Source organism: Phyllostomus hastatus, unplaced genomic scaffold (genome assembly GCF_019186645.2).
Source record: "Phyllostomus hastatus isolate PE091 unplaced genomic scaffold, TTU_PhHast_1.1 phas_contig_34, whole genome shotgun sequence".
NCBI lineage: Eukaryota > Metazoa > Chordata > Mammalia > Chiroptera > Phyllostomidae > Phyllostomus > Phyllostomus hastatus.
In genome coordinates, this window is record NW_025333857.1 from 24645164 (window position 1) to 24659857 (window position 14694).

Sequence of the window (14694 nt, forward strand, 5' to 3'; positions counted from 1 at the left end):
ACTGCAGCTATCTAATATTGCAGATGGGAGTATTAAGACTTGCCCAGTGAATCTCTGGTATCAAGCACAGTGCCTTTAGCCTTCATTGTATAGCTGCAATCCTGCAACCCGGGCATGCGCCCTAACTAGAGTCGAACGGGTGACCTTCAGACTTGCAGACCTGTGTGGTTCAGAGCCACAGCCGCCGAGGTTGTTTGCCTCTTTATTCTTTGAACTGCCAGTTCTAGGGGCCAGGTGTAGAACGCACAAGGCTTAAGGTTCAGAAAGCTAAGAGCTGCCCTGATTGGCTGAAGGTCGAACCCACTGTCCTGGCAAGCCAATCTGCGAGGTGAGGCCGGGTTTCTGCAGCAGTTCCGGGGACAGTGAACCCGGAGGCCTCTGTGGCGATCTCCGAGTCCCCAAGCCTCCATTTGCCTGCTGCCCAGTGAATGAAAGCCAGTCGTGCGGGACCGGGCGGCCACAGGTTGGTGGAGACCTCAGATCCACGGGTCCCCTTGTCCCGCGCGCGCTGAGCTCCCGGGCGAGGGAGTGCGTGAACGCGCTGGGGGCACGCTACTCGTGAGCGCCAGCCCTTGGCTCGTTCCCTGCCCTAGTGCTGAAGGGTATCGACAACCTTGTTTTGGAGTCAGTGTCAGTGCAGGGACTCCCGGCCTTTCCCGTAAGACTGCAATCCAGTCGGGGAGTATAGAGCATTATCAACGGAAATCAGAATACCATTTAGGAAATACCCAAGATACAGTAATTAGGTCCAGGAAAGGCGGATGGAGTTAAATTACGGAAATCCTCCCGGCGGAAGCTGTGGATTCCGGGCTGGAATTTGCAGGGGAAGTGGGCTACACTTATTGAAAATGATTGTAATTATGCAACTAGTCATAAATGTAGGTTGTTAATGTGTAATTTGATCAGGAAGTGAGTCAGCGCAGAAATTTGGATGACAGAGGTCGTCGTTATGGGATTGCTTTTTTTTTTTTTTTACAAGTTTCATCAAACCAGGTTCCCAGGATTGCCTGGAAATTTCAGCCCCAACACTCCTCACACAGAAATACCCCTTCCCATTGTAATCTATAGCACAGCTTTAACATTGAAGTCCTTTTTAAGGTCTCAGGAGTAATCAAAGGAAAATTACATGCAGAAGGAACTCAAATCAGTGTTCTCAGCCCTCTGAGACACACTGGTGTCTAAGTTTCAAGTATCAAGAGATTTGTCATCAATGATAAAAGTATTGTAATTTTTGAAAGACTTACCTTATACAATTTAGGTAACTTACCTTATAAAAGTTATCCTTATTGCAAGATCACTCTTGCTTACGCCCACCCAGTTTTATTGACAAATAATTGACATACATCACTGTATAAATTTAAGGATACAGCATGATGGTTTTAACTTATGTATTATGAAGTGATTACCGCATGGGTTCAGCTAGCATCATCTCATATAGATACAATAGAAGAAAAAAGTTTTCTTCCTTGTGATGAGAACTATTAGGATTTACTCTCTTAACAACTTTCCTATAGATCATACAGTGGTATGAACTATAGTCATCATTTTTCTAATATATATTTTGTGAGTGGGAGAGAGAAGATTGAGAGTATTCCAAACACCTAAAAGAAGCTCCCAGACTTTGGAAAATGGCTTTGTTAGGATGGTAAAAGTTGAAAATACTAATTCCGGGGTATATTTTACAAGATGTTGTACACTCATTTTCAAGTGTGATATTCCCTGAGGACCACAGTCTAGACAGAAAGAGGTAAACATAAATCCTAACTTTCCAGGCAGTTTCTCTTCCCTAGATGGCTGACATGAGGACTCTCCCTGTACTTCAGGGAAGGTCCCACATCTTGATAAATAGGAGCACTGTAAGACACAGGTCTCTGACATACTGTATGTGTATACAAGAATGGGATTAGATGGCAATTATTTCCTTTATAAATATTTGCAACATATGTAAAAAGTCATTTATCCATTCCTATATACAGAAGAAAAATAAGAAATGGCAAGTGACCTGAGTTACCCTTTCTCTTGTATCACTCATTGCTTTCTGCAAAGTTTTATTGGAAAGATACACCATGAGACTACCAAGATGGATAATACATTACTTCTGCCTTCAGGCAAGTTCAGAAATACCACTAGAGACAAATGATATGGGACTGTCAGAGTTTGAAAAAAGGAGAGAACTTATACTAGATCTCAGCAGGTAGCCTCCAATTCTGGTCACAGGATGGAGTGAGTTGGGGTAGTGGCTGAGGGAGAGGGCAACCTCATGACCTCCCAGGCCTGTTCAGGGTTGTGCCTCTTCTCTCTGGTGAGTGATTGGTGTCCTGTTCCTAACATTAAAGCGGACTCTGGATCATAGGCCCCTGTAATCCCAGGGTGCATCTTTGACAAGTAAACCACTGAAGTCTGGCTTGCAGTTCCCACCCACCTGAAGCCCTTTTTAGCAGGGATAACCCATTCCACCTGGCATGAAATGTTCTCCCTGCATTCTTCTCCCGAGTTAGCCAAGATTTCCTGATAGGGATAGGGATATGGTAAATAGGAGCTCTGAAGACTACCCATAGAACACATGAATCCTGGGTAGAAAGCATTAATACTGGCCACTCTGACCCAAGGTTTACAGCCCTGCTCAACAGCCTACCAAAGAGAATCAGCAACATTGTTGAGGAGGGTAGAGCAGTTGTAATGTCCTTGAATTTTTGCATCCTGAATGTAAAAGTCAACAACTGAAGGTCTTTCGTACCTACCCAATTGGAGTAAGAACAAACAATTGAAGTACTGATGTACTAAAATTGACAGCCTACTTAAGAACTTCTTAAGTAACATAAATAAGATAGTACCATATACTCACTTAAAAATTGTGTTTCCCAGGACACTTACTTATCCTTATGTTTCCCCTATTGAGAACTTCAGCAGCAGCTTTAAGAAAACAAAGGTGAAAGTAGAGGAAGATGGCCAAAGGATGTCAGCAGTGGGTGGATGGAAATATGGGGTATGTAGGAGGGGGCAGGGCTAACAAGAAGAGTATTGATATAGTGACCTTGAGGTACTTAAAACTCCTAAAACACAAAATGCAAGGAGCACAGAGAAATCTGTCCTTAAAGTGCACAATGTATCTTCTGAATCACCCCTCCTCATAAAAAAAGGTTCTATCATCCAACTGTACAAAAGGTAAAAGGATAGGTGGTATTCACCCTGTTTCTCACAAAAAGACTTTTTTTTCTGTTTGAGTGTTTTTAAGTACTCAGTTCTTCAAGATTTATAGTGGAAATAATCATGAAACATGGACCATATACTTACAGAGCAGAAGATTCTGCAAATCATCTAATTCAATCAGCTGGTATTAATAAATGACAGCCAAGCCAAGTCAAAGTTCTTTCTTTTTTTTTTTAACATTGTCATAAACTCATGATAGCCCAAAGCAGAGCATGTGAGGATGCATGTAGAATACATTGTTTTAAGCCTCTTTGCTGTTTTATGTTTTAGATCAAGATGGGGTTTATATTTTCAAAATCTATGAATGAAAACATGAAAATGCAACAGGAGTTCATGCTTATGAATGCTCGACTTCAGGTACATTTTAAAATAATTAACATTTTATGTTGTTACAATAGTTAAAGTTTCTAACACATGTGCTCTATCAGTATGTTTTCTTTGACCCCAAAAGGTAAAAGGCTCTTGGCATCCTCAAAGCCAAGATGAAGTGGGTTATTAATTATCTGGTGAATGAGCTTTTTAAAACCTCCAATCTAGATACTTGTGTAAAAATTTCCATAATATAGGAGGAGACAGCTGCTTAGAGTATAGGGTAGGCAGAATGCTACCCGCTCCCCAAGATATTTGCATCCTGATCCCCTGTGAAGATTTTTCCTTATAGGGCAAAAGGGACTTTGCAATGTGATTAAGTTAAGGAGTTTGAGATGCACAAGATGCTGGATTATTGTGGATTACCTGGATGGGCCCAATGTAATCGTAAGGGTTTTTATAAGGGAAAGAGGGAAGCAAGAGGGGTGGAGGAGAGATTTGAAGATGCTATGCTGCTGGCTTTGAAGACGGGGTAACACAGCCAGCCTCTAGAAAATAGAGAAGGCCAGGATAAGGATTCTCCCGTAGACCCTCCAGAGGGAATGTACTCCCACCAGTCCATTTTGAACTTCTGACCTCCAGAACTGCAAGATAATAAATTTATGTTGTTTTAAGCCACTAAATTTTATAATCTGTTATATAGTAATAGGAAATTAATATAGAGTATGAAAACTTGACATTGGATTTATACATAAACAATCAAAGCAAAGTAGATGATTGTCTAATTGCCCAATATAGGTTGTCAAAAAGTACTTTAAAATGTTGTATGCCAAAATCAAGTGCTAAAAGTTAGACTGGAATTACCATCCTAAGATTTCAAATAAAAGTCTCTATGCCTCTGTGGTTCACTGTGGCTCTGATAGTAGAAGGTCCCACTGTGAGGCAGTATAGTGAGTGGTTAAAAGTGAGGGCTAAAGCTACTCTTCCTGGATTTGAACCCCATCTCTACCCCTGACTAACTTATGACTTGTGCCTCAGTCACCGACTGTGTAAGCTGGAGGTGACAGTATCCCCGTCATTAGGGTTGTTTGGAGGCATAAAATGGTAGTATATAGAAAGCATATAGAACAATGCCTCAAGTCTTTAGAACAATGTATCTCGGTCTTTATTAGTTGTTGCTGTTGTGATTATTGCTATTAAAGAGTGATACAATTGTCTTGTGCAGGATAATGATGTCTTTGGAGGAGATGGAACAATTGAAAGAATGGGCAGCTGAATAAATGTAACAGAGCAGAGTGACCTACAGAAGACCAAACATTAGGCATACAAACCAGCCAAGAATGTCACACACTCAGAGAGTCCTTGTGCAAGACCTTTGGAGACTATAGGGCTTTTGCTCTTACATCAGTCTCCATGAAGTCAGGGTGTTGGAAGGATCTGGGATTTTACTCTGTTTGCAAGCTAACAAATTAGCCTGTCACTGTCTCATGGATGCTGGTGAGATACGGGAGACACCTATGTCAGAAACAGAGAACTTTATTACTCATAACACAGCAAGCAGCATGAACACGGGGTTGGTGTCAATTGTCCATCCCCCTTAAGTTTTACAGAGGTGACAGATGGGTTTTAATGGATGCTGTGCATTCAGTGGGTTTGTGGCACATTTGAGGAACACTGAGCTTAGAGAATCTACTACTTTTATAGTGAGTGTTGAGCTGGTGGAGTTGGGGGCAGGGGGCTTACCTTATTTCTTAAGGTTGTTTACTACACAAGTACAGCCCACAGAAATGGCCTGAACAAAGAGCAGTCTGGGCCTTGCATTCTTGGCCTACTGAGCAAGTAAGTGCTGGGATATTAAGGGCCTATGGCAGATAGCCCCTCCAGACAACCTGCCCTTCGGCCCAACTGGCCAGAGCTTTGAGAACGACCTTGACTGCTGCCCACTGATCCCAGTGACCATCATAGCTGGCACTGAGGTCAAACTGGCAGAAGCACTATCAGCAACATCAGTTTTCTCCTTAGCTGAATCAAAGGTAAAATAGGCCCAGGCATTTAGGAGAATCTCTGTGAATCCAACAGCCCTATTGAGCCAGTAGCTTTCCTTCAGGTGGCAGAAAGTGTTGACGGGAGAGACCTGGTTCTTCTTGCTGATGCATGTAAAGAATTACATATCAGCAAATCTAGTAGTATGTAATCAGTTTATTAGTGGTCTGTTCCCATGGAAGAGAACAGGACTGGGTAGAGTAGGGGGTGAAAGACAAAGTTTCAGGGCAAAGGTGGCCAGAGGCCCTGTGGCCCAAGAGCTAAGAGCCCCTGAGAGAGAGAGAGAGCAAGTCCTTTGTCCTCAGGACTTACATAGTTGGTGGGATAGGAGGGGAAAAAAGTTTCATATTGATTAATGGGTAAATGTGGTGCCAGCTTTCCTGGAGGAATGCAACTACCCAAACTTAGGTATGTGTGAGGGTCTGTTAGCCCAAATCCTTATCTTGCTCCAGACCCCATTTGTTCATCTTGTTGTAAAACAAATACATGACAGGAGGCAGTTAATTAAAATTGGGGCACTTTCCAAAGTTATTCATGGGCTCTTTCTGTAAGCATCAGGGACTCCCTCCTAAAACAGACAGTGACCAGAGGTAGGCAATTAACCAAAGTTGTTTTATGGGCTCTTTCTTTAGGCTCCGGGGACCCTCTCCCACATTCAAGCCTTGGGATGAAAGCACAGTTTCAAGGCTTTCTTTCCCAGATAGTGGAAATGTTACATAGAATTTCAAGGACTGTCCTTCTTTCTTGCTAATATAGTGTTTCTTGTGATGTTGGAGCACCTGGCAATATTATCAGACCAGGCTCAGGACTGCTGAGTTAGAGTGTGAGACTTGTCTCCTTCCTCCTCCCTGCCTCGGTTTACTATTTATTCTACCTAATTGGTAAAGGCATTTCCTGGCAACCAGGGTGTTAAACGCTGGCCAGTGACAGTATTGCAGTCTCAGAGTTCTTCCTATGCTGTCTCCTGCCTCAAAAGGGATAAAGTGTTTCCCAAAGGGGTAGCTACTACTTTACGCAAAGCTGAGATGACAGTAAGGCCAAGCTGGCCCAGCCATGCCCACAAGTACATTTTAACTTGCCAGCAGATGGGCTCTTTTCTTGCAGTTGTCCTGTCCTAGTTAACCCACCCCAAAATGAAGATGTCAGGCCTCAGAGTCACAAGACCTCCATGGGTCAGGTGTTCATTTTTAACAAGAGTGCTGTGGTAGGCCAACAGCTGCCTTATATTTAGTGAAAAGGGTATATTACTGGTTGAATTGTGACCCTCCCTCAAATTCATTTGTTAAAGTCCTAAGCCTTACTGTCTCAGAATGTGACCTTATTTGGAGATGGAGTCTTCACAAAGGTAACCATATTAAAATGAGGTCATTAGGGTGAGCTCTAATCCAATATGACTGGCATCCTTATAAAAGGGAAATTTGGACAGTGACAGGCATATAGGGACAATGCCATGTGAATATGAAGTTGGCCATTTACAAACCAAGGACAGGCCTAAACAGATACTATCCTTATAGCCCTCACAAGGAACCAACCCTGCTGACACCTAATTTAGACTTCTAAACTCCAGAACTGAGACAATAAATATCTGTTGCTTAAGACACTCAGTTATGATGGCCCTAGAAACTGATACAGGATGTATTTGGTGCCTGTGTCCAGCAGGTGACACTGCAGTACCAGGCCTCTCTGGAGATCAGCTGTGATTTCTGTTTTTCTCTCTGGAATTCTGTATTGTTTCTGTTAGACAAACTGGAAGGGGTTAGAGAATCATTGAATGGAAGGATGTCATCTCTTCACTATGAATATTTACAATATAAGCAAATAATACCTCAATTTCATTATACATTTACATAATGGGGGAAACAACTGCAGGATTCTGAAGCAACCCAAAGTCACTTAATTTCCCTTCATCACTGCAAACTTTGTTCAAAGCCTATCTGTTGAATTCTAGTGTTTTCCCCCTGGGAACACACCAAAGAGTTTAACATAGATAATTCAGGGATTATCTTAGCAGTTTCAGGTAATTATGCTGTATCTTAGCAAGCTGGGAAACTGGGTGGGCAAAGTGGCTAGGAACCCTTTGCCCTTTGACTTCTGATCCCAGCATTGGTGCTGCTACCTCCCATGTGTACCCCTGGCCTACCTGATAGCACTGGGGTTCAGGGAAATTATTCTTTTAGTCTTTGGCCTACTAGTGCCATTGATCTGCCCTGTTTGTCATAAACCTGTACAAACCTGCACAAATTTTTTTTGTTTATTTGAGCCAAAATGGGGACAAATGCCAGGAAGAAAAATCTCAACGGACTGAGAAAATGCTATGGGAAATGGCAGTTTTGCAGCTTATTTTCTACATTAGAATACAAGGAGGAGGCATTGGAGGGTTACATGAAATCCACTGGTGACTGATTAGGACAGTAGGAGAAAGCAAAGTGGGGAACTCTGGGGCATTGGATAAAAACCAAAATGCAGCCACACATATTTCTTTTACATTGGTGGGTACAAGGGTGTTAATAATTAACATTTACAACACATAGAGATGGGATACATGGAACAGGTGACAATGAGGGGTTCTCTGGTCCCCTGCAGTGGTGCAGGGGATGTACCCGGAGGGGTCTGAGAGGGATGATTACTCTGAATGCTCAAAGGTATGTCACCTTAGAGGAAAAAAGACAGCAGAAGGACTCAACTAAGGCAAATACTGACCTTTGTCAAGGAACATACTGGCCTAGTATGTGACTACCACCATGGCCTGTTTTTAGTTAGGAATTTGTACATTCGGTCCATCCTATGTGGTTATTTCCAGTCTCTGAGTTGGTGAGGCCCCTATGCAGGCCTCCCCGGAGCTTGTAAGGTCTAGTCAGCGGCCCCTTTCTCATCCAAACCTATATCCTCAGCAATCTAGGCCAACCTGGGGCTTAGCTCACCCTCCATCTGCATGGGAATAAGTAGAGTTGGGTACCTACATCCAAGAGAGCCATAAATATTTGAGTCCCTCCCTCCCCTCCCTGAAGTCCCTCAGAACACTCAGTCTTCTTCACTAAGCAGCTGAAGTTGGGAGACAGCTTGGTACCAGTCAGCTAGCCTTTGAATTTACTCTGTTTCATGGGCTTCCTACCACCAGGCTCAACAAACAAGTTTCTAATGTTTTTAGTCTGCCCAAAGTTCTGTGACCTCAATGCTGAGGCCATTATTTCAGCCTTAGAGACCCCTTGACCCATCAGCCATAGCCACTCTGCACACCTGTGGGCTGAGGGTGTGTTGATGCTGCATTGTCCTGGTCACATTCTTCTCTCTCCCACCCACAGGAGAATGTGCCACAACCAAGGTACCATCTGGGTGACCTGTTTTGACCCTAGCTTTTGTAGCTCGGCCTCATTTAACACAGAGGAGAGTGAAAGACCCTACTCTCCCCGCACACCCTCACCACCACCTAGGTGAGAGCATTTTCTGCCTGGTCACAGGGAGTCTTCTTGTATCCAGTAACCCTCCAGTGAGGGCTCTTGTCCTTTCTCTGTCACAGTGCCATGTTCCTATCAGCATCTCAGCTTTGTCACCACCACAGGCAGGCACTGTGAAGGGTCTGGGATTTCACCCTACTGGCAAGTTAACAGGTGAGCCTATTACTGTTTCTGGGGTGCAGGCAGAAGATTTTGTTGCTGTCAGCAGCAAGCAGCACGAGCAGGCTTCTGATGAGCATGAGATGTTTTCTATGTGCCTCGAAGTCCCGTGGAGGGCATGCAGGCAGGCCTAGTTGGATGCTGAGGTGGATGCAGCAGGTTTGTGACTTAACTGAGGAACAGTGAGCTGTGGAATCTACCACTTTGATGGTGAGTGGTCAGCAAGGCTGCTCTCTGGTAAGAGAAGTTACTTCACCCCTCAGGGTGGCTCACTGCAAACACAACCCTGAGAAATGGCCCAGGGGAAGAGCAGTCAGGGCCTGCCCCTCGGCCCATCCAGCAGAAAAGTACAGGAATGCTCAGTGCCCATGCCGGCTCATTCTCTCAACCTGTATGCTGGTTAAGATGAAGTCTCTGATTTCAAGGAAGGAGACAAAGAGAATACAGATCAACAGGGTTGAAGCAGCTTTCCAGCCCTAAAGCTCCTTGAGTTCTGAACCTACCTGGGAAAGCCTAGAGAGAAACATACTCATCTGCAGCCATTAGGGAAGATCAAGTGTGTCCTTGAATGTTCCCCATGTAAAGGAATTGAACTTCTAGCCTCATTCTTAGGGTTTAAGCTACTCTTCTTCTTCTTTTTTTAAGTATCATGAATTATTTGATACATATAAGAGACTATGGTTGTAACTTTTGAAGCATAATAAAATGGACAACAGTGAATCCATCACTACACTGAAGAATTACAGCCTCACAATACCCCTGAAGCTGATACCCCTGAACCCACAGGGGTTCCCCCTGATGAGTTGAGAGAACACAAACAGCTAAAGCTGGGCTGGAATTGGCCTCATGTCCCAGAGCTTGTAGAAGACAACAAGCCTTTTCAGTTCTTCAAAGGGGAGATTTTTAAAAATCCCAACTGAACACCATGTGTACTAATACCTTTAGCCGACTGTGATCTTGGGCTCTTTCCCTCAATATATAGCACCTGAATAAAAAAGGGTAAATAGAAGAAATAAAGTGTGAAAGTACAGTGTTGGCTTTATAGACAGTCTTGAGGTGAGAGGAAACCCAAAAAGTGGGGTAGGCAGTGAAGAGGAGAGGAAAGCAGGCAACTCTGTATCTGCAGGTAGCAGGATAAGCAACCAGAGTTGGTTCAAGAACCAGAAGTGTCAGGGGGCTTACCCAGGAAGTGCCTTGAATAAAGGAGGTAGAATGACCAACACAAGTTCACCCACAGTGGAGGCTACAAGGAAGGCTACACTGACCTAGCTCTTGTGCCTGCATTCCCAGGCATCTTCCCAGTCCCCACTGCCTGCTGGTCACCTCCCCCTGTCTCGCACCTGTATCATTCTCCTGAGGCTCAGTTGGTTTTTATTTTGGTAAAAGCCAGATCACGTAAAACTCACCATTTTAAAGTGTATGATTCAGTGACATTAATTATATTTACACTGCTGCGCAACCATCCCCCCAATTAAATTTCATTACCGTTATCATCAGCCCACGAGGAAACTCCATACCCATGAAGCAGTCACCTCCCACCCTCCCTCTTCCCCCAGGAACTGGCAATCACTAATTTGCTTTCTGTTTCTGTGGATTTGTCTCTTCTGGACATTTCACATACATGGATTCATATAACATAAGGTCTTTTGTGTCTAACTGCTTTCACATGGCATAATCTTTCCAAGGTCCATCTATATTGTAGCATGTGTCAGTATTTTATTCCCATTTATGGCTAAATAACATTACATTGCATAGATATACTATGCTTTGTTTACCCATTCATTGGTTTGTAGAATTGAAGGTTCTTTTCACCTTTTGGCTATTCAGAATAGTGTTGCCATGGAAATTCTCGTACTGATTTCTGTTTGAACACTTGCTTTTCAGTTCTTTTGAGTATATACCAAGGAGTGACATTGCACAATCATATCATAATTTTATGTTAACTTATTGAGGAACCACTGAAATGTTCAAAATGGTACCAGCCTGCTGGTATCTTTCTCTACCAAAGTTGGAACAAAGGGAAATAAGTTAATTTCACTGCATCATGAAGGATTGGGTCTACTTGCAAAGAATATAATGAGTCACTTGGTTTTTAAGGAGGCTGCTAAAATGTTCGGCAAGTCTCTTTAAAGGGCGGGGGTGGAGCAAAGTATTAACATGTCTGGAAACACTTTAAGGAGTTAATGGCAAAACTCTTCAGACTTAATGTTCTGTATACACTATAGGTTGAGTCATGGTAGGAAATGGAAGTAAAATAATTAAGAAAAGTAGTTGGTACCACAGGCATTTACTTCTACAAATGTAAACAACTGACAAAGAAAGGTCACGCCCCCAAGCTGATCCCTTGCTCCCAGCCCTCCTTGCTGACAGTGGGCCCAGGACCCTCTCCACACTGCGTCCTCCAAGGGGCCCGCACTGGTGTTAGGTTTGTCCACAAACTGCAATGAGACCAATAAACCCAGTTACAGACTGGTGGAATGATTTTCTTTTTCTTTTCCTCCCTCAACTATACCTCTATTTTCATAAATCTGAACAGGGTGAATATTCATTCATGTTCAGGTCATCATTGTCTGAGCAAGAGGGGTACCTTATTTTTTAACTCAGTAAAGCATTTACTGAATGTCTAGGGTATATAGAGTTGGGGCACAAAACTATTGCAAGATTATACTGTAGCTTTAATGATTATTTGTTTTCTCTAGAAATCTTTATGTACACATGCACATGTACCCCTCATTTTTCCTGAAAGGATTTCAGGTAGGCTGCTGTTAAAAGTTTTAGACTTGTCACATGTGTCTTGTTTCTACTTTATTTTCTTTCCTAAGACAATTAAGAATGTAGGGCAGCAGGGAGAGAAAGAGTAGCCTCTATAAACATCCTCAATATTTAACATAGGGGGGAAATCCCTAGTGTCTTTATTCCTGAATACATTTACTAAATGCAGAGTAATAATGAATCCACATTTTAAGAAATGTTTTAGTTGAAATAATTTTAGATTTGCAGAAAAGTTGCAAAACTAGTACAGAAAGTTCATGACCTGTGGCTCAGCCTTGTCTAGCTGATGCTAACAATTTACAGTGATCAAAACCAGGAATTTAGCATCAGCATAATACTACTAACTAAATCACTGAGCTTCTGGAACTTCACAAGTTGTTCTCATGTGTCTCTTTTATGTTCCAGGATCCAATCCAAGATCTTATATTGCACTCTTGTTGTGGCTCAGTAGTCTCCTCCAGTCTGTGATGTTCCCCATTCTTTCCTTGGCTTTCAGGATAAGTACTTTTGATAAGTACTGGTCAGTTATTTAGAAATTCTCTCATTTTTGGTTTTTCCAATGTTTTCTCATGATTAGATTGAGACTGTGGTTTTGAGTTGGGCTTTTTTTTTGCCATATTGTTCTTAAACCACAGAATGCTATTGTGTCTTTGTCATTGCATTATATCAAAGGACACCTGATGTTATGTGGCATGAGGTATTTCTGCTGATGTTCTTTTGGTTAAAGTGGTGTCCACCAGTTTCCTCTGCTGGGAAGTTACTCTATTTTTCTTTTCTAACTGGAAAATATCTTTGGGTAGATACTTTGAGACTTAATATCTTACTTCTCCTCAATCTTTTGCCCACTCATTTTGGCATCCATTGGTGGGGTCTTACATGCAGCAATGATTACTGTGGTGTTTGCCTAATTGTGATTTGTTTTACTCCTTCATTTAATTTATATTTCTTCATTGGAAAGCTGCATGTTCTCCATATATTTATTTATTTATTATATTAGTTATATAAATATGGTGTCAAGGACACTTTATTCTATGGTTATAGTCTAGTACCACCATCATTTATTTTATGGCTTAAATTATTTTGGCTATTGGGACCTCCTTCCAGCTGGCTCCTATGACCTTTGGACACACCCCATCTTTCATTGAATACTTGTTCGTTTTCTCTTTTCTTAAGATATTCACATATATTTGCCCTGCCCCCAAGCCTGGAATTAACCACTTATTCAAGGGGTTCTGATTCCTTTTGCCAGAAAGTGGCATTTAGAAATCAGTATCTGGGCTCTAGATTTGCTCATTGCTCTGTCCATTGTTCCTAGATCCCCTCAGCAAGGACATGTGCATATACCAACCATGCTATGCATGCACTCATACCTGTTTCTATGTCTGCCTGTAAGTATATATACAAGGTGGGGTCAAAAGTAGGTTTACAGTTGTTTATCAAAAATAATATAATAATTAATAAACAATACAAGAATAAACTCTGTGGCTTGCATAATCACAACTCTAAACTTACTTTTGACCCAACCTCTATGCTAAACCATGAGTTCATACTGATACCTCTGATTCCAAAACCAGTATGGCATTTCTTTCCAGCCTTTCTTCTTTCTTCATCTGCAACTTTTCTCAGATAGTGAGAAGCCTGTTTTAGAGGCCCCCTGAATTCTTGGTTCATGTTCCCTTCCTCCTTGTCTAAGCCAGCAGTGTAGCATCTTCTTGTCTCTCTAACTCTGATTCTTTTGCCTCCATCTTTCACTTGTAAGGAACCTTGTAATTACATTGGGCCTATCTGGATAATCCTGGATAACCTCCCTATTTCAAAGTCCTTTAGTTAATCACATTTGCTCAGTCCCTTTTGCCATGTAAGGTAATATATCCACAGGTTCAAAACACAGACTTCTTTGGTAGGGGGCATTATTCTGCCTACCACAGGTACTTATTATTTCCAATGTTTACTATTACAAAAGAGTGCTACAATAAATAACCTTGTACTTTCACATTTCTGTACAATTGGAGGTATATCTTCCAGGTAGACTTCTAGAAGTGGGATGGCAGGGTAAAAGGCAGGTGTCAATATAGTTTTGTTGGGGACTGCCATATTTCCTTCCAAGTTGTATGGATATGAGAGTGCTGTCCTCCCAAAGTCTCACCAACAGAGTCTGTGGTCTTACTCTCTAATTTTTGCCAATATGACAGGCAAGAAAATGCTCTTAGTCTTGTTTTAATATGCATTTACTTAATTATGAGTAAACTTGAACATTTTCTCATGTTTGAGGGCCTTTTATATCTCGTTTTCATGAACTGTCTGTTCATTGGTTGTTTTGTCCCCTGTCCTTCACTTTTTAAGAGTTCTTTGTATATTAGACATATTGACCTCTTGTCTGGAATTTATGGCCATTATTTCTCCCAGATTGTCATGTGTGTTTGACTTTGTTTATGGTGGGGTTTTTAGCATGAAAAAAAATTTTATGTGCTTAGATTAATGATTATTTATTTTATTGCTTCTGCATTTTGAGTGTTTAGAAAGTTTTTTCCTATACCAAAGGTAAAGAGGTAGTCACCATGTCTCCCTACACTATTCTTACAAGCTTTATTTATTTACATTTAGATCTCTAACCCATTTTGAGTTTGTTCCCATATATGGTATGAGATATATAGATCTAATTTTATCTTTTCCCAAATGGCTACCTCATAGCACCTACATTTATTAAAAAGTCCACTTTTTCCTCCACTGATTTGAGATGTCACCT

General features: G+C 41.9%; 1 protein-coding gene across 1 annotated transcript in view; it reads left to right on the plus strand.

Annotated features, from left to right (window-relative positions):
* Positions 1–213: 213 nt before the first annotated feature.
* The window catches only part of PLGRKT (plasminogen receptor with a C-terminal lysine), a 28917-nt gene continuing 14436 nt past the window's right edge, over positions 214–14694 (plus strand). Inside the window, exons 1-2 of the mRNA XM_045840597.1 lie at positions 214–463; positions 3481–3567. Coding sequence (XP_045696553.1) covers positions 3487–3567 — 81 coding nt within the window. The 5' untranslated portion in view covers positions 214–463; positions 3481–3486. The remainder of the gene's footprint in view (positions 464–3480; positions 3568–14694) is intronic.